Source organism: Oculina patagonica, chromosome 9, assembly GCF_052425735.1.
Source record: "Oculina patagonica isolate OP01 chromosome 9, crgOcupat, whole genome shotgun sequence".
Classification (NCBI taxonomy): domain Eukaryota; kingdom Metazoa; phylum Cnidaria; class Anthozoa; order Scleractinia; family Oculinidae; genus Oculina; species Oculina patagonica.
In genome coordinates, this window is record NC_135766.1 from 23,860,960 (window position 1) to 23,881,603 (window position 20,644).

General features: G+C 38.1%; 2 protein-coding genes across 4 annotated transcripts; both read left to right on the top strand.

Annotated features, from left to right (window-relative positions):
• Positions 1-7,236: 7,236 nt before the first annotated feature.
• On the top strand, positions 7,237-8,319 carry LOC144665052 (neuropeptide Y receptor type 2-like). The gene has a single exon (XM_078526231.1). The coding sequence runs from the start codon at positions 7,237-7,239 to the stop codon at positions 8,317-8,319; it is 1,083 nt and encodes a 360-aa protein (XP_078382357.1).
• Positions 8,320-11,937: 3,618 nt separating this feature from the next.
• LOC144665890 (uncharacterized) lies at positions 11,938-14,116 on the top strand. 3 transcript variants are annotated; one of them, XM_078527172.1, is made up of 3 exons: positions 11,938-12,132; positions 12,550-12,782; positions 13,528-14,116. In XM_078527172.1, the coding sequence occupies exons 1-2, from the start codon at positions 11,990-11,992 to the stop codon at positions 12,776-12,778; spliced, it is 372 nt and encodes a 123-aa protein (XP_078383298.1). In that variant the 5' UTR covers positions 11,938-11,989; the 3' UTR covers positions 12,779-12,782; positions 13,528-14,116. The 3 variants fall into 3 exon arrangements, with proteins under 3 accessions (XP_078383298.1, XP_078383299.1, XP_078383297.1); XM_078527173.1 differs by having other exon boundaries at positions 12,550-12,778; positions 13,521-14,116; XM_078527171.1 differs by having other exon boundaries at positions 12,550-12,774; positions 13,521-14,116.
• Positions 14,117-20,644: the final 6,528 nt, after the last annotated feature.

Here is a 20,644-nt window from a genome sequence, read left to right on the forward strand (position 1 = left end):
TATCTTTGGTCCTTTTGACGTTGCCATGGCAACAAATTTTGACGTCATTTTGATTGACTGCGTTCACTGATAAATGGTTTACTGGTTTTCAGTAAACGATTTTCAGCCGCATCATCAGGCTAGCCATAAAATCCCGAAGACGGGATTGTCTAACGTACGTCTTAAGTATTGTAAGCCACCTTAAAAGAGAAGGCTTTCGCTCGAGAAACAACTCAGAGTTTAGTGAAAACGTTTATTGTTAAGGTAAATTGTCATGCAAAGTGGCTACCAAAATTCTCATAAACAAAAAGTTTGAAACTCCGACCGCAGAAAGAAGATTGAGGCAATTGAGTCTGGACGATAGCACAATACGCGCTATCTACGATATTCCTTTTAAAGTAACAAAAGACACTCGACTTGCTATCTTCCAATTCAAAATTATTCACCATATTTTACCAACCAATTCAACCCTTTACAGAGATAAAATCAAGGACCATGATAAATGCCACCTATGCACGCAAACGCAAACCCTGAGACATCTTTTTGTCTCTTGTCCGAATGTACAAACTTTCTGGAATACGTTTGCTACGTGGTGGAACGTCAAAAATGACGATTCCATTGAGCTACACGAGAAAAACATTATCTATGGTTTTACAACTAACTTTCCTTTACGACTTGGCTTAAACCTCTGTGTACTCATTGCTAAATATTATATCTACACTGCCTCGAGAGATGAACAACACTACCACTTCGAAACTTTCCTAGCCCTTCTAAAAGATAAAATATCTATCGAAAAAGGCAGCTCAAAGTCTCAAATTCAACTCTAAGGCTTTTTTTTTTAGGTGAAATTTTGTAAGGCACTTTATTTTATCTATTTATTTTATTTTATTATTTTCTTTCTGCTTCCTTTTGTCCGTAATTAGTCTTTGTACTCGTCACGAAGTTTTTTTGTTTACCTCGCTTTTTCTGTTTTGTCTACTTATTCTTCTTAAATGTATAGCTTTTGCATCTGTAAATAATGTAATGTTTGAAAGGACAGGAATTTTAGCTGATAAAGAATTAACATAAGCAAGCACTGTAAATAAGTACCGTATTGTTTTTAAAGCTCAGACACATTGTACATGTATGTAGCTGTTTTTTTTTTCTTTTTTGTTTGCAATAAACTATTTAAAAAAAAAAAAAAAAAAAAAAAAAAAAAAAAAAAAGAAAACGTTTATTGTTGTTCATGATTGTAAGGTACAATAACAATAAGATATTACAGAAGCCCATCAGATTTGCCTCACGATGTAGTCACTTGGGATGTAGATCGTGACGTTTTGACTGTTTACTGCTAGTCTTCATCAGGCGTTGAGGTCGACTGGTTATGCGTCAACATATGTAGCACGATGGTCGGCTGTGATTGGTGGATTGACGATACCCACTGTTCAGGCGAGTTCTTTCCTCACACGTCCGTTGTCGTATCAGTCTCCTGTTGTTGGGTTTCTTGTCTGTTGGTGGGTATCCTGCTTCTGGAATATGTTAGTTACGCTGTCCAATGTTGGTCTAGCTAGGGTGAAGTCTTTGTGCGGAATAGATTCTTTGTCCCTTCGTGTGTATCAGTCTCGTGTGGCGTCGTTCTGAAAGCGGAACCCATTTTCGTGATTAACCCATTATGTTAAGCTATTGCGTGTGTGTTTTTCTGAAACTGATGATAAAGTGATATAGAAAAATGTCGAATGAGACAAGCTAAGAAGGAAACAGGATGCTAATTATAAAAAAACAAGCGCCTACAACAAGTTGTTTCACAGTAGCACTCGCCTGGCGCAAATAAGATTTCTTGAGTTTGCTGTTGTGTCAGCCACAGAAACAATCAGACATTTTGGGGTTATTAACTTCAGTTATCAAGCTATGTTGCTTTTAATAGCACGCGTGTGTTTGGAGACTTTTAGTTTAGTTTTGACAATGTTCCACCAAATAATTATTCAAAATATCTTTTCGCAATCGTAAATGCAGCCTTACGAAGGTATGGAGTAACCTTAATCCTAGTTTTAGTCCCCGAGTCGAATTCAAAATTCTCTTTACTGATCATCTTACATTTCTTTCAATGCTAGTTATGAGAATCTGGCGATATCGTGTAGAAAGCAGCCTCGAACACCATCTCACGATTTTTAAACGATTCTCATTGCAAGATACTTGACATATCACTTGTCAATATGGTAAGGAGACATAAGATTTTGATCACTCTTGGATTGAAAGGTAAACTTAACAACAGAAGATTAATAAGAAAACTGATGATAAACTTATCTGAAAAAAAGATGTTTCCAAGAGTCAACTTGGGTCAGTCTCCAAGAGCTCACACTGCAATCCAAAATGGCTGCACTTTATTTAAACAACCTGTGGTCAGCCCTCGATAAAAAATAAGTAAAGATTTTTAATTACCGTATTGGTAAGCTGTTTTTTATTTACTTTTTTAGTCAAACTAAACAATAATCTAAATAAAAAATACTACAATATTTACTTTTACGTTGATCACAAAAAATAACGAACTGGATATTAACACTTTTTTTGTTTTGGATATTAACACTATCAGTCCCAGACTGGAAACATAAAATTCTCCTAACTGATCGCCTTGTTGTTCTTTAACATGTAGGTTGTGAGAAATTAGCACTTTATCAAAACAATGCTCCCATAGACAAGGATTTTCACTGCGACACACTTGGCAAGGTATCAATAAATCGTAATTTAATGAGACATAAGATTTTGATCACTCTTGAACTGAAATCGATAAAGAGTGAATGTCAGAAAAAATGTTCGTTGTGAGAAATTGGAACTATCATCAAGGCAATATCGCTTTGAAATCAAATAAAGATTGAACGCAAGAAAAGACTTGAGTAAGAAATCTAGATGGTATTACCTGAAATTCGATGTTTCCAGTTGTAACTTGCACTGGAGTCCAAGATAGAGTTACACACTGTGTTCCAACTGAAAATGCCTGCATGCTTGCTTTCAACCTAGCAAAAAGGAAACATCAATTAGATATTTAAGCCATTTTTTATTTAGTCGAGCTTTTGATATCAAGTTTGTTCGTAAGTTTGCTGATCACTACGTCGTATGGGAAAAAAATCAAGTAAGGTTAAGGGACTTGTGGAGATCTAACAGAGCTCTAACAGTAGCTAACAGTTGACTAAGTTCAGCTTAATTCACCTATTTTGTTCTCTGAGACTATCAATCGTTTATAACGCAATATCATTAAAAACCAAATTAGTAACAGAAATTCTTGAACTTGTCTAATGTAAATATGGAAATGTTGGAACCCAAAACTAACCTCTTTTGTGGACAATGCGCCCTGGCATCAAACTCAGACCGTAACTTGTTTGCTTCAATAGTCGCCGAGTTCCAGAATGGATTGACGGTATCATACAATTTCTCCAACAAACATTCCTAGAACGCTGGAACAAAAATACGCCAGTGAGAATACTGCGTCATCTTAAGCTTCTTTCTCAGACAAAATGAAAAAAATTGAAAAATAAAAAAATAAAAAAAGATTATTTTCAATACTGTAGTCATGAAAATAAAACTTTCTTGATAATTTATCACTGCAAATAATCTCTACCTCAAAACAGTGGAAAATATAGACATTATAAAACATTTCAAGGAAGACTTCTCTCGAGCACAAATTCATGATCGCGTGCAAGATATTTGGGCCCAGGTGTTCAAATCAAAGACTAAACCCTCGAGTTCTATAAAAGTTCTCTTTCGTTGCTAACGTTTTGCAATTTGTGGCGTTTGACATTAGTCAAAGTCAATTGTGAAAGACAAAAACTTAGGTCGTACCTTGAACACAACCAGATGTTGTGCAACAAATTTACAAGCAGAAAAGGAAACGAAAAACTTTGTTTGACTTATCTGTAATTGGAGTTGTTTCCAGCGTGATGAGGCCGTGCAGGATGGAATAACAACGTCACACTAGCTTTGAATTGGTGATAACTGGCACCAAAACCTGAACAAGACCGCTCCAAAATGGCTGCGACTGAATTTCTCTTGGACATACACCTGGTGTTGTGAGAAAAGAACAAGAAAAACATTTACAATGTAGTAGCATTGTAAGCCTTCTCATGAAGTGGGTCAATAAACTTTGGATTGGTATCTCATACCTAAACCACAGCAATCGCTGATATGCGAACTTGAGGTAAGCTAGCTTGTTTTGTTCAAGTCCATATTTAACGTTTGTTAGTAAACGGGCTTTATTCCTGACTACATTACGTTTCTAATTTAAACGGAACAGTTAATTAACAATTATCAAATGAAAGATGACTAAATGGACAGCACAAAGTGTTTTGTAGTAACATTTAAGCGCAAATCACGGAAAATTTTTCTAATTTCACTCTTTTATATTTTTCAGTTGATCTAACAAACTTTACCTGTTGTTCAACCAAACGAGATGTTGTAGGGTCTTGTTGTTTGTCTTGCTCTCCAGGGTCAACAAAATGAACCTATCGGTAATTCAAACCAGCGTCAAGTCTCTCTCAGCCAATGCAAAATAAACTTCGAAAATGTTATGAAAACTCTACTCATCCTGCATATTAAAACTTTCAAGCTTAGAGAAAATGTGGACACTACTGAACGTTACAGTTACAAATTACGAGCTGTTGCGGCTAGGATTAAACATTTTAGTAACATTCTTTTCCGTGCTTGGCCAAACGAACGAAGATAAAAAAAACTTGTTTGGTTAAATAATACTTCAAAGACTTGACTTGGACAACGGATTTATTTATGGCGTCACCGATGTGCACGACTGAAACTTTCTTAATGGCTCAGTTAAGCCGCTAAACGGCCAAAATGGAAACGAAAGCTAAACGAAACGAAAAGCTATAATAAGCTATAACGACAAGACGAATAAACAACAAAGACAGAACAAGACAAGATAGAAAACGTGGACTTACCCGAAGACGGAGCACATCGAGGAAGACAAAGGTTCGCACACAACTGTGACCAACACCAAAATGATCAGCGTGTCCTTTGAGACTTCTTTATGCACGTGATTAAAATTCATTTCAACTGCGATAAATGCGCTTTGCTCGCTAAATCTGAATATTTCAGAAAATAATTTGTGCATTGAATAATGAGTACTCGGCACGAGAAAAGCACGATTTTTTACAATTAGTTTATAAATCGTGTTGATTGTTTTTAATTAGAAATTTTGGATAACAATGGATAACTGCGTCTAAATTTGTTTAAAGGAAAAAATATTGGTGCATTTTTACTAGCGCGTAATTTTGTGGGCCGATATAACGGGCTTGGAGTCTGACCGCTTTTTTTCTTCCATTAATCCAGTCAGGCAATGTTTTGCCGTAACATGTAAGTTTAAAAAAACTCATTTGTAATTATTTATTATAATGGTACGATATTTAACAAAATCTACTTTATACGCGCGCATGGTGTAGTTCAGAGTATTTTTCCTTTAGGTTTTAATTTCTAGTATTTTTAACTTAATTACCCCAGAATTTATACCATGCTATAGAAAATACAGCCAATCAGAATACAGGAAAGCCGTTGTTATTCGCGTTATTTAACCTAACCTTTCCTCGTGCGCTGCGTTTTTCTGTGAAAAGGAAAGGTTTTTTGTGATAAAATAAAATTTTTTTTTTTCTTTTTTTTTTTTTTCCCCCAAGCCCTGTATACCGAAAAAAAAATCGGGATAAATAACCAAATATATTGCTTTTGCAAAAAATGGCGCTAGTAACTAATACATACCGTGATGTGTGTGTATTTTTTTTTTGCGCGGGGCATCTTCCTTTTCATGCTCGGGGTTCGATTATGTCGCTCAGAAAGCCTCAAATGTAGCATGAATTCAGACCTTGTAGCGGGAAAACGGGCATAGTGACCCCCTCATTCTATTAAAATTTTAATTTTTTGATGCACTAGACGCCATTTACAACTGTGCGAAGTTTTAGAAAACTTTTATTAGTACTTCTTTTTAATAATAATAATAATCCATAATCGTTCTTCTCTTTATTGTTTTTTGATTGATTCATGAGCAAGTTTTTACCGAGGCCAATAAATAGATAGTGTTGTTGACGAAATTGTTGAAATCAGTGTAGGTAGATGATAACTACGAAAACAAACTGAAAGCTATCCGACATGGCGTAGAAATTGAAGATAATTTCACCGCAAAAAGGGTACCGGTACTAGTTCTAAATGGAATTTAGACAGATTCGCTGTTGATTTTCGAAAAGGCAACTTTTTGACGAATTTAACAAAGCTGTGTTTTCGGCTTGAAATAGCAGCTGTTCTGGCAACTTAAAGAACGGTTAAGTAGGAAAAAACAAACGCGCATTATTTGAATAACTGTCCAATAACTGTTTTCTAAAGGAAAGGTTCAGCGATCCATTAAAGATCTGTAATGCAATTGGTGATTTTAAATGCTTGACTTAGTAGCCATTTAATAGTTGAATTTGTTCTTATGTATCAACTTTTAATTGCTCAAAAAGTGATGTTCCTACAAAAACAGTTTGATCACAAGCTCCGCTGCCGTTCGAATAACAATAATCATTCCGTGGTTCACGGTTTACAGACATTGCATGTTTTCAGTTTGAAGTTGTTTAAGGTTGCGACCGAAAAAAAAATAAAACCAGCCAACTCGTTTTGCCTGTATTATAGTTGTTCTTGGATAAACACAAAAGATACAGTTTGGTAAAAGCGAAACAATTGTAGGTTTCTTGGTTATTGTTTAAAACGAAAGTGCCGACACCGCTACAGACGGCATCGGAAACTATTCAGTCGATCATTTTTGTTATTGTCAGCTAAATAGTTTTTTCGTCATCTGTAAATCTTATAGTTACAGTAACTAGGCCTAAGCTACCACAGTGGTTGCACGAAAATCGTGGCAAGCGGGTTTGAATGATTAAAGAGAGCAAAATGCATGTACCTTTTTTTTGCTCATTTAACGATAGTTGACAAAAAAAAACAAATAAAAAAACAAAAACAGATAAACCGAACTGAAACTTACTTTTTTAATTTCGTGACGTTCCCAGTGTTTCGTTCTTAATTAGTTGAAAAGACAGAAACTTGCCGACTTTGATTGGCTAAAATAAGTAACACGATTTTTTTTGAGCCAATCAAACGCTGAGCAGACTGCAGCCTTTGAGTTCATCAGTGAGAATATTTTCTCCTAATGCAGGTGAAAAATAACCAGCCTAACTCAATACAAATCATAGCTAACCGTTTTAGCACAGAAGTGAAAAGACGAAAAACCAGCACATCCAGTCGAGAACCAGAATGAACCACTCGTCGATAGAAAATCCTTCTCCTGCACCAGTTTCCCGGGGTGTCATCTTTGCTGACATCTCACTCCTGGCCATTGGATTTTTGGCAGGAACCTTTGGTAACGGACGCGCCTGCCTTCTTCTTCGAAAACGTCGAGACCTGCGCAAAGTTCCGCACTACTTGTTCGCTAGTTTGTCGGTGGTTGGTTTCCTTTCCTCGCTAGTTTCCTTCTTTGGCTGGTTAGTTTTGATCGTAATTAGCAACGTTTTAAATTTTAAAGTACCCGAAGTGTTATGTTTTATTATAACCCCGTTTATCTTCGCCTGCATCAAACTCAACGCCATGACACTTTCACTGATGGCAATCGATCGACAAGACTGTGTTTTGCGTCCCTTTCATCGGCGCATCACTCCACGCAATGTCGAAACAGTTATTCTTGTGACCTGGTGTGTAGCTTTAGTTTTCACCTCGGTTTTTGTTTTCTTTGAGGTATTTGCAAGTGACTCTGTGTGTCGAAATTTTGATCCGTACACTCTTCCTGGGAAACTAACGACCATTAATAGTTTTGCAACCTATGTTGTTGCGAGTGCTATGTTGCAAAACGTGGCTACCTTTCTTACTATTGTGATAACTTTTATTCGCATCTTAAAAAAGCTGCGCTCCTCTCCAATTCCGCATTCAAACTCCGTTCAGGACCGCAGGGAACGCAAAATAACTAACTTTACTTACAGATCATGCGCCATATTCGCTGTCTGTTGGTTACCCGCCTCTATATGCAATCTGTTGGTGCGATTTGGAGGATTTGATTGGGCTAAAATGAAAGCAGCGCAGGTATTGGCAATAACAATTGCCAAGTTTACCTATGTGGTTATTCCATTTTTGCACCATAAGATGCTGAAGGAAAGAACTGCCCCGAATCAGATTTTCGCAATGGCTGCTCTCAACGATGGGAGAACACTTGCCAGAGCCGACCACCTAGCATGCAATGCAGTCGCCCGCCAGCGAGACATCGCTGATGTTGCACGTGCGCGTGGCTCGGAAGTCGAGGAACTAAGAGAATTGCCTGGTGTGTTGACTTGCCAGAATTCGCCCTGAGACTCTGTAGATCAACCAGCAAGCACTGCACACCAAATAGCGAATCTTGCGCCCGTATGCCAAAATTAGCAAACCTAAGTTGCCAGAAACGTCGCGAGGTACAATTGAAACTGATTATTTTGCTTTGCAAAAATAATACTCAGAAGTCCATAATTATAAAAAGTGCGATCTTTGCATATAAACTGTAATAACAGCAGTGTCCAAAGTAGAATTGTCAGAAATCGTTTCTAATTTCATACACGAATAAAAATTCAAACAAATAAATTTGTCTGAGTTCTGAGTAGGTTAGAAGTTGGAAAGTAGAGAAGTAATTCAACTCTTAACTCAGTAATTTCCTTCTGAACTTTGGCCCGAAAAACAGAAGCGGGGACCATCCTATTTATTTCCGTGATTAAGAGCTCTAAACTTAGTCTTTTATTGGCAAAATCACGGCCACATAACAGATATGGATGATTCTCGAGCATTGTAAATGACACTTTACAAATTGAGATAAACTTGAAAAAAGTCGGGCCAACGTTTTTGGAGTTTACCCGAACGCAATCCGTTATAATCTTCTCGAATTTTGCCCATCCATGCCCCTTTTGGCCTTTTAGTATTTCTTTTAAGTTCCTCTTCAGTTTTAAGACGCTACTGTGATATTTCAGTTAATTTTATGAACAGTTGGTCAGTGCCAAAATTGATTAAAATTGCATGACATAGCCCCTTTACTAGAGTCCTTTTTACAGCTTGTGAGCGGTTGTGTTATAATGATGCAAGTGTTGCCCCTACGCCCCACCCACCCCTACCCGGCTCTCACTCCCCTTCAGTTCAGAGAGGTAGAGAGGGTGAGTGGGAGACTAAGTTATTGTAAATTAGGTTCTTTTATGTTGTTTCAAGGTGCCTATCGCGCAGTAATTGAAAGCAAAATATTATAAATTGCATGTATCCACGAAGTTCCTTTGTCTTTAAACGGTATTTACTATTATAAAAGTTCCTTGGTAACGGACATTTCCACCAGTTTATTGGCGTTGCATAACATCACTCATGATCAAAGATGTCAATCGCGCTTTCATTTCCTTCCTGAAATTTGAATTGCTCAAATTTTCATGGGAATCGAGAAATGTTTTCGATGATTTGGCAGACAGATATGTCAGCTCTCGCGTACTGCTTAGTTCATCTGATGATGCGTTAAATAAGATTCAGTTTGCTTGATTTTTTTCAAAGTAGTAAGGATATGAAGACTATGAACGCCAGAGAAGGTTCTGGGAGGAGGAATGTTTTCAAAGGTAATTCTGTCAAACCATTCACCGCGGTCAAACGTCTCAGGCAGGTTTTCTTTCCATTTCACCGTTTTTTGTTCAAATTGAAGTGTTATTACGAGCAAGGATAGATAAAAATAATTGCCGAGTGAAAGCATAATCCCATTCCCTCAGGTAAACCAGTGTTTTTACTTTTTAAATGTTTCGCATCCGAACCAAAGGTGCTTTGACAAATGGCGCCGACAAGTCAGCATATCGCTATTTTCAAACACGTAGAACTTTTTTAGTAAAGCTCCAAAAAACTTAGTAAACCCTTAGGGTACCGGTTATGTATCGAACTTTGAACTGTGAAAATTAAAACCTTATCTTTGCAGTACTTTTCTTATTTTTTTGCATATTTCTGTCGTTTGACCGCGGTGGAGTCAAACCATAGTGCCGCGCCTCAAACTCGTTTCCAGGGTCTCCCTTCTTTTGGCCTCTTTAAGAAAGAAGAGAGATCCTGGGTACGAGATTGCTCGAGTCTTTGAATTCTGCGTTATTGTACAAATATTTGCGAACAGAGGTGGCATGAGTATTTCTTTGTGAACATTTCGCCAAGTAAAATATTAAAAATGTCAGTGAAAAGCTGTTAAAAGTATGAGTTCTGTAGTAAGTTCTGCAGAACTCATACTCTCATGATGATGATCTTAGTTTTAACAGTTTTTACCGACATTTTAATAATTAAGTATTTCTAAGACCTTTTAGTCTAAACGTTTTTCATTTAAATAAATTCCTTATTTTGTCAGACATTTCCGTGCGAGATTGTTTGGGTTGGTTAAATCCTAGGCCTATGCCTATATTTTAATATTATTTTGCAATATTTGCGAATGGATACGACATGAATATCCCTTACCCCCAAACATTTTTCTTTCAAATAAATTCCTTATGCCATCGATCATTTCCGTGTGTGAATGTTTGGTTTATTCAAAGCCCTGGTGCATGCCTATATTTTAAATATTGCTTGAATGTTCATATGAATTTTTCTCTCTATCTAAAATTAAATAATCCCCCCTCCCACCCGAACCATCGAAACCCTCTTTTTTTCTTCATACGAACATTTCTAAACCAAACGTCAAAAATCTTAAGAACAATTATGGGACTTAAAATTCATATTGATACCACTTTACATAAAACAGCTCAATACGTAAAATCAGAACTTTCAATTCTAACCTTTATATTGTACCTTGTTGACTCTGTGAAAGATATTACGACCAGCTATGTAACAGCCAATCAAATTACTGTACTTCGCAGTGCCCAAGAAGGCAGTTAACCTACTCAACGGTTGTAAGATCGATATCATCATGAACATTTAAAGTAATAGCTTCCATTTTCAATTTAACAAAGTTGACACACGCTACGATTTATCACTAAGTAATCCTTGGGAGAGGGGAATTGGGGCTTCTCTGATGGGGGGTTCCAAGGTTGAGTCTGCGACGAGCCAGTTTCCCATCAGGCCGGAGCTTATCCCGGTTTCCGTAGCATTAGGACAGTATTAAGGAACTGTGAGTATTTCTAATCCACCCTGGATAGGATTTTAGTCCTAAATGATTGTTTTATTACTCAAAGTATCGATCGTTTGCGTTTTATTCACAGAAGTACTTTAACTGCTTAAACACACCCTTGTATTCTGATCTGCATCAAAGAAGTTTATTCCTGATATTGAATTCATGCACATTCATGTCAGTCAATGGGAAATGTTCGATTATTTGAGGTCGGGGAAATCACTTCATTATTCAAGCCAATTGCTTTTACTTGCTCCAGTCTCGAATTCTAAACTTTGCAATATTGAGGAATTCGTACGCGTAAATATTTTTTGAGATTTTGTTTCGGCTTTTAATGGGTCATTTTCAAGAATTTGTAAATAGCTTGCTGCATACTGCTTGGACCTAGAAGAAAACTTTTGAGTCGAGTTCCAAAAGACTGATTACAAAACATTTAAAGTGAATGCAATGCTTTTTTATTAAAAATAGTTGAAAAGCTAGCGCTTCTGCCTGTGACCAAGAAACAAAAATGAAATTGTACATTTACTTTATCTTGACCATTTACTTTATCTTGACCATCCGCGCCATTCTAGGAATAAATTATTATTATTATTATTATTATTGTGCCTTACTAAGCCAATATTTTAGGGGGTTTTGCTCTCATGGGAAAAACTTTTTTTTTAATGACTACCCGTATTGCTCGTGTGATTAAAACGATATATTAATCACTTCTCATAAGGGGAACCTAATTTTAAAAACGTCACCACAGAAACTGTTGTTTTCTGATATTAGTCGTTTATATTACTTTTTTGTATATAAGCTGGAATAAGGGTAAAAAAGGAAATCTTTTCTGGATCTCGCGCGACCATTCGAAGACGGACATCACTTTAGCTAGGGACATTTCTCTTCAAAATGGAGCGCTCGTTTTTTCTTGGTATTGTGATTATAATTGTATTAACAACCTTCGCTACAGGTTCTCCTATTCAAGAAGAAAATGATTCAAATGTAATGAGAAGGAACTCTCTTTTGGAAAAGCTTGGAATGGAGTTACACAGGTACGTTGAGAAAAAGATGTATAAAAAAATTAAATACTTTGTGTTGAGCAATCATTTTAACCGAACTAAACAAGCAAATTCCCGAGAAAAACGTAGAAAAATTTAATGTACGTTCTCGCATTAGCTTTCGAAATCCTGGTAAAATTGGGTGTAAGTATTCCCCCTTCAGAGCCGTACAAATTCTAAGGATCGAGTCAGAGCCAAGTCCATCGCAGGTTTACCCTCCACCAGTCAATTCACCAGTACCCATTTATACACCTGGGTGGAGTGAGGCACTGTGAGAGTCAAGTGTCTTGTCTAAGAAAACAACACAGTGACCCCGGCCAGGGCTCGAACCCGGACTGTTCGATCCGGAGACCAGAGCTTTAACCATTAGGCCATCGCGCCTTAATACCGATCATTTATTTCATCCACCAGAGATCCATACTACAGCCCGTACAAACGGCGGTGTTATTGTGGACCACGACGACGTCCTTACAGAAGACGCAAGGGAAGAAAAGGATCAGGATCATCAAGTTCTGGGTCTGACTCCGAGTCTGGATCGCCCAGTAAATACCGGGGATACGGCGGGAAATACGGGAAATATGGATACGGACGTTATCGAGGATTCCAGCGTAGAGGAGGCCGCTCTTCAGACGAGGAGTAAGTGAGTGTCAACCTCGTCCCCAGGGTCTTTTCGGCGATGAGTTTCCGAAAAGAATCTGGGGACGAGGTTCAGTGAGTGTCGCTGTTTTCCTGCTTAATGTCTCGTGCACTTTACTTTATAAAAAAACATGAGCGATTGTTGTTCTACGTTGATGTTTATGGACCAGTTATTATTTACAGGAGAAGGGCTGAACCAAATAGGGGGTCAATGACTTTTATGCAGGGAAAAGGGGGGGCACATACATTTATGCACGCCATCTTAGGAAGCTTCAAGGAAGTGGGCGAGGAGGGAAGGTCAGCAAAAATGTGCTTCAAAAAAAGGGGAGGGTCAGGAGAATTTGAACATGGCCTCCCTCATTTGCACCAGCCTCTCCCCCTTTAAATACTGACTGGTCTCTTATTGCTACTAAGTTTCCCATAAAGGTTCAATTTATGTCGTAAATTAAAAAAATAGTTCTGATTGGTTATAACAAGTTAAACAAGTTTAATTACACGTGCCGTGTGCCCTAGCCAATCGTCTTTTTGTTTTTCAACCAATCAGTACTGAACAAAACCTGCAAAAACCAAAACCAATCGTGACTTCCGTACGAACGTTTTCCCGCGCTTGGCCCGGGCTACTATTTCACATGCAACATGCAACGCGCAGGTCGCATGTATTTCGTGTTCTGATTGGTTAATTGTGTTAGTATTTGCACTAGCTCGTTGTTTTGAAAATGTCTATTAAGACTCTTTTCTTTCTGTAGGTAAAAGGTTTTTGCAATTATTGACTGAAAGGAAACAACACAAGAAATGGACTACGAAAAACTGCTGACGAAACTGCTAAAAGGACAGAGGATCTGCTGAAACCGCCACGACTTTATTTTCCGTTTAAATTTGTTGAAATGTTTATACGCAGTGCAACCCTGAAATAACGAACCTTTTCAAAACACCCTGACCGAAAAACATTAACTGCCAGTTTAAAAGTATGCTAAAGCTAGCCACGATATAATAGACCTTTCTCACCATTTATTATTTTTTGTGTGTGTTCATGCTAATCTGCTCTCCAATCCTGGTCAGTATGTACAAAATACAAAAGAAACTGAACTCCAAAATGAGGTCTGGAGGGCTTAAACATAAAAGAATAATAAGCAGCGTGAAAAAGGTCTAAAAACAAACAGTATGGTACTGGAATAGCGATTGACAAATTAATTTTTTGAAAGAGGGAAAACCGTGGATTTTCTTTTGATTTGCTTTGCTTTTTTATCAGGTGCAACGAAAAAAGTTGAAGAAACGAACACGCTCGCTATATTTGTGTACGCGCACAATTTACACTGAAATAAAGAACATGTTTTGAAACATCTGAGTGAGAAACTGATGTGGTATTCCATAACGTAACCGGTTCAAGCTTGTTTGATCGAGTATAAACCATATCGTTTTTGAAAAACAAAAATTCGTTATTTGTGATTTTTGTGAGTCTAGAAAACAGGAGAAAAGCAGCTGCATGCTCGAGCATCCACTAGCAGCTTTTAATATTAGACCGCAAGCGTGAATGATTTTTTTACAGAACATGGAAAACCATCTTCTATTTGGTAAATAAAATTTCACAGTAACTCCTCCTAGGTGACAAGCTGGAGAACAGGCGCAGGATCGCGCCTTTAGCGTTAAAGAGAATTTTCCCCGGCCTTGAATAGAGAGCCTGCTGCCAGGCTAGAACAAATACTTTCGTTAATACTAGTCTACTACTGCTTTGCATATAAGTCTGAAAGATACAGTATCCTGGCCATGTAACCAAGCTTTGTGCATACACTAGCTGTTTAACAAACACCGCACAACTACGAGAAAAAGAACAACTGCAACAAACGAAAAAATAGTTTTAAAAGCATTTAATTTAACACGAATCTTTGGCGGTTTGCTTGCTTAATGGCTTGCTGGCTTGCTGGTTGGCTGACTGGCTGACTGGCTGACTGGCTGACTGGCTGACTGGCTGACTGGCTGGCTGGCTGGCTGGCTGGCTGGCTGGCTGGCTGGCTTGCTTGCTTCTTTGCTTGTTTGCTTGCCTTTTGCTTGCTGCTTGCTTGCATGATAAAGGGTAACTTAATCCATCAAGTATTCTTCAGTCATAATTCTTATCATCTACAATTTCCCTGAAATAAAAAATACCAGAAGATAAATTAGTTTTTGATCTCGATTTGATCAAAATGAATAGGGAAACAACAAAAAATACAACAAATCACACTTCCAAACTAAGAGCGATTAAGAACAAAATGTTAAAATACATGACTCGACTCTTCATATCCCACTCGCGCAATGTAATGATACGTGTGCTTACGTCAAAGTAAGGTTGATGTTTATCCTCATTTTGATTGGTGAAATAGAAACTTAGGGTTAGTAACCTTACGCTGAAATTAAAATTATTGAAGAAAATCATAACTATCACTTGCAGCTTTGTTTTCAACGTGAAATTTTCAAAAGTTGAAGAAAGAGAAAGGCAATTTACGAAGGCCGTTTCTTATATACCGAATGACTTACAATGTTCCACTGTTACAACGAAGGAGACGGTCTTGAAGACAAAATGTAACGGGCTGTAAAAATGGCGAAGCTGTGCGCCGGTCCATAAATCGCTCTGCAAGACATGAGCTGTGTCGCCAAAATCTTTGTTGTTTAGTTCACTGCAAGCCGCGACGTTTCTCATTGGTTGATTTAGAAATGACGTCAATGAAAGTTCTGGCTAATCATTTTGCGTTTCATTTAAAGGGAGTTTTTCATTGGCTGATTTATAAGTGACGTCAACGGATTTCTTAGTCAATCATTTTGTGTTTAAAGTGAAAAAAAAATCGTAAAATTGCGTTGTCTTCGAAATAGTTTGTTTCACAACTCAGTTGTCAAAACCGCCACCGTGATTTTGCGATCTATCTGTTTTTAGGTTTTTTGACTCGATTCCTTGCTTAATCGGTCGTCGTGCTTGGAGTTAATAAATAGAAAGAAATTTTCCAAAAAAAAAACGTTGGATGTGAGTGTAAGACAAAGTCAACGCTTAATAAAATTATTGAGTTTATCCATTGTAAAATGTCAATATTACTTTGTCAACCCTGAAGGCATTTCAACGCAACTGTGTTTAAATTTTTTGGCGTGGCTAGACTCGTTTTTAAGGATTAAGTTTTTCGCGCGGTGGACCGTGAGGACGTTAGCTTCCATCCTAAAATTTGATTTGAATTTTTTCATCGAAGCAACGTTTTGAAGAGGGAAACCGAATGTTTCGATCTGGATGTTCCGGTGGTATTCTTTTGGCAAAAGACTACAAGTACAGTATTACGACTCATACTACCGCAAAAAAGAGATTTTTTGAAGTGTATTTATCTGCTATTAGATAATGAAAACAGAAGTATTGGCAGGACAGAAAAGCACTGAACAGTTATGTTCTCTCAGTGTTTCGCCTAAACGTTTGAGTAGGCAATTCGCCAAACAAAAATGCTGTGTGTCCGCCGCCAAAGTTTAAACGCGTCAACACCGAAAAAAAAAATTACCCAACCCAGAATTAAGGCTAGTTTTTACATGAAATTGACTGATTTTCATTTCAACACCTCTAAACAGAACATTCGCCAAATAGTTCCATCGTACCTCAAGAGTGTTTCCTGTTTGAATTGCTCCTCGGTCACCATGAAGATGGGGAGAAGTATTCGGCCATGACTTCGGCGACATGAACGAGCTCGGCTGCGCCGTCGTCGGCATTTGGGAGGAGGAGGAATGAAAATGCCTGTGATTTCATAGCTTTCCTGGACAAGAATGGACAAAGTAACGAATAAAAAAAGTGCAACGAGAACTAAACACTTACTCATTGTTCTCTCTGATCGCATTCGAAGGCAAAATGCCGAGGACGAAATTTTGGTCATGTGAGTACTTTTATATTGTATAACGTTCACGTGGCAGTGACGTCCATAACACGTGCTTTTAGCGCCAAAATGTTCCTGATTGGTCACATTTACGAGTTTAGGTGTTTATTGCACGTGCATGTACAAACAACTTTTTTTAAAGAAAACGAAAACTGCGTTGCTTTTCATCGATCGGGTGCCTTGTGAATGGACTGGATGTTCGATTTCACCAGTATTCAAAGCTCGTATTTGACTTCTAGAAAAAGGAATACCAATTAAACATTTTGTTATGTAACTAAGTTGAAATACTACTCTAAAAGGAGATGAAACTTTACGCCTTATATGGTACTCACCACGTGGAAAGCGTTTGATTGGTTGCCTGATTCTTTTTTTATGTACATCATTAGCATTATCGGCCAATCAAGTTCCATAAACCAATTATATACGTCATCAAGGCAATGACTGACGTGTTACTGACGTAATTGGCCTTAATACCCCACGTGATACACATCTTTAGTTCCAGCTTGCTTTGTGAGTTGCAACAGTCCGATTTGTTGTTCACGGAATCTATGGGATACATGCCTTCCTTGAAGGAAGTCTGAGTCATCCTCGCAATACGAACGTAAATTATTTTGATAAATAATAAAGATAGTTAATGTTAAGCTCGGTGATAAATGATTAAGATGTAATGTCTAATATGTCACGAGCATGGGACAAAGGAAAAATCTGTTCCCCGACGGGAATCGAACCCATGGCTTCCCAGAATACCGGTTGGGTGCTCTAACCCCTGAGCCACGAGAGACTCTTGGTGAGCTTGCATTTTGGCCCTAGGTTCATGTGAACGAAAATTGTTCGCCCTAAATTACTCCATATAACTTCGCAAGCCTCCTCATTCTCGACCCAAGAGCCGCTTGACCCTCTTAAGCCGGTGGGGCCTGGAGTACGAGCTCTGGGGACACATGAATTGATTGGCCAGATTTTAACAAAGGGAGTTTAAAATCTAGCCAACCAAATCAACTGTTTTAAAATATCTTTGTTATAAGAGAGTTTAAAACGGTTGATTTGATTGGCTAGTAACTATAAAAATCGAGCCAATCAAATCAAGTGTCCCCAAAGCCACCTGTTCCTTGTGCCCCAGGTCCCGCCGGCTAAGAGGGACAGGCGGTTCTGGGAAAGAGAACTGATATAGCCTCCTCTTCACATCTTCCTCGGCCAGACGCCTCTTTCCCAGATTCCCGCTAGAGTTGCCTGGGTTGAACTAACGAAATTCACAATGCTGAAAGTAAGCCATGCATGCTTGTTTTATATATATATGTACAGTATGCGACCGCATATCAAAAGAAAATTAAACCATTATCGATTTTGTAAACATAGGAAATTTCCAAGGTAAACTTCCTAAGCATACTGTAACAAAATAGTTGAAATACAATTTAAAGCAAGCTCCGCATCAGAAAAAAAAATATGAAAGGATGGCTAGAGCGAGTGTTAAGAGCTTAAGATACCGAAACAAGCTGCGAAGGCATCGATTATTTTCGGGATGCGGGCACTTATTTCTCTTAAATTTTTTGAGGGAAGGAGCTTATATTGTGAGGGAAGGTTTTTTTTTGTTCAAAGGGGCTGGTTTATCGTTGTTTGGATGATTTCGTAAAGTATTTATTTGATTTAATAAAGGGATCATTTCGTGTTTTTCTGCAGCAAAAGTTCCGCTTTCAAAGTAAATACCAGTAAACAATCGATTGAACCACTTACAAACCAATTTAGAAAGCTTGGTTATAAAATATGGCCAGATACAACAAGAAGATTTAGTCATTCTAATTAAAGGTGTTGAATCTCTATAAAACGAATTGATACGTCTTTAAGATAGGATTTGCATAACCTTTTCTATTTATACTTTATTCATAAACTACAAAGGAAAACTAATTTTCTTTTTGTGTATATTCACTAATAGTACTTGCAAACATTCAGCATAACTTACATAGTTTTGAAGCTACGCTGAGAAAAGTGCAAAATAAGTTGCGTTTTAAGACTGCTGAATCATGATGGGTCAAAGTTTTCACGTAGAGTTCATCACGATGAACCGTATTTAGTCATTTAAGAATGTTAAATTTGTTCTCCGCCTCAGTGGTTCGCAGCCATTTAGAATCAAATTAGAGAAAGGTTTTGAAGTGCTAACGTTGGTGACAAAGTCATCTCTTTGAAATTTCATCTTGGCTGAGTTTGTCTGGATTTAAGGCTTTCCCTCCTCTCAAAGGCTCAGTTAGCAGCAAAAAACACTCGCCTAGTTGAGGTGATGTACTCTGTTGTCTCATTCACCTTTAATCACGCATAAGTTGTTAAAAGGCATCCAGCAAAGGTCATTAAACAGCCTCAGAAGCCTTCTCTCGCTCTCCACATACAGTTCGCTTTAGTCCAATGTCAGAAGAGAAATTAAAAGAACAGCAAAATAAATACTCAGCTCGTCGATTATGTCCAGTTCAAAACAGGACGCACTTGCTTCCCGAGTTACGAAACGGGTTATCATGGCCAGCTTTTGGACTCACCAATGGATCGACATTCCCTTGTTGCTCGCAGTATTGTATCAGCTCGTTGGCGCACTGTGACAGCTTCACTCTTTGAACCTTCAGTTCACGACGTAACTGTTCTACAAACGTGCGCTGTGACTGCAAATCCTTGCTGCTTTTTCCGGAGGGTATCACAGTTGACATTTTGATCTGTACTTCGTGCTTCTGGCAGTGTATGGCAACCACGTCTGCTTCGCTCAAATGGCGCGCGTGATTTATGCACAAAAACTCAACGACAGAGCGTTATTGAATTGTCACATCTTTGCGAGTTTATTGGAATTTACTCAGTCTCCTATTGGCTGTCTTAAGTAACTGGTGTGTAAATAGGCCGCCAGTCTTTATTGACAGAAAAGTGTTGTTTATAACGAATAACAAAAGGCAGCAAAACCATAGTTTATAATTTCGACCAAGAAAGAACCTTTATACTTAGCAGTTGAATGTTTAAAAATTAGCCATTAGCTCAGGTATCTCTCTCTGCAACTTTAATGATCTCTGCATCTCGTCTGGCAGCAGAATACATTAAAACTGTACGTCTTTGTCTCTTGATTTGGTCTGATTCTTTTCCGAACACTTCCTTTATAGCGGGGATTAAGAAACTAATGGGGTGGGAAGAGCTTTTGACATGAAATCCAGGACAATAGTAAGTTTGTCGTTACAGACGTTTTGGTTATTAATGTTTAATTTGGTTTCCCGCGTGAGACACTAATGTCGCCTGAACCTCGTTACTTTCGGCGGGCTGTAGGACTTCTTAAGACTTTCGGGCGTGGATGCGGGGGGAGGGGGGGGGGCTCGCCACTTCGTTGGAAAGAATTTAAAAACAATTAAAGCAATACAGGGCCGTCAGGAGCCGGCTCCGAGGGCCGTACATCTGTGGTGGCGGGGGGCAGGGGGGCGGGTAGGCTTTTATAGATTGTGCTAGCATAATTTTTGGCATAATTGGAGCTAAAAAGCATAATTTGTGAAACGAGCACTGCCACGGCATAATTAGCAATTTTTAGCACTTTTTGGAGCATAAATTCATAAAATGTAGTAAATATGGTGTACTTTCTACAGAAATAAATGAAATTTAGGTAGTTTGTTCTTGCAATGCGTGTTTTAGCTATACAATTGTGATTGTTAAGTCGTTGGAGGCATTTTACAAACGGTTTAGAGATGCGAGCAGCTAATTTGGACAGCTGACGGCCGTGATAAACTGCCATAAACACAAATAAATTTACAACAACAGTTTATTTAAAAAACATCATAATTTGGTGTCGTTATTGCGCACCTCTATGTATAGAATCTACGTCATTTTGTGAGCATAATTTCGGAAATCAGAAGCATAATTTGGGAATTCTGGCATAATTTTTGCATAATTTGGCAAAATTTTGAGCACTGCTAGTAGCATAATATGCCACTTTTAGGAGCACAATCTATAAAAGCCTAGGGACGGGCAGTTGCCCCCACCAGGAAAACTAA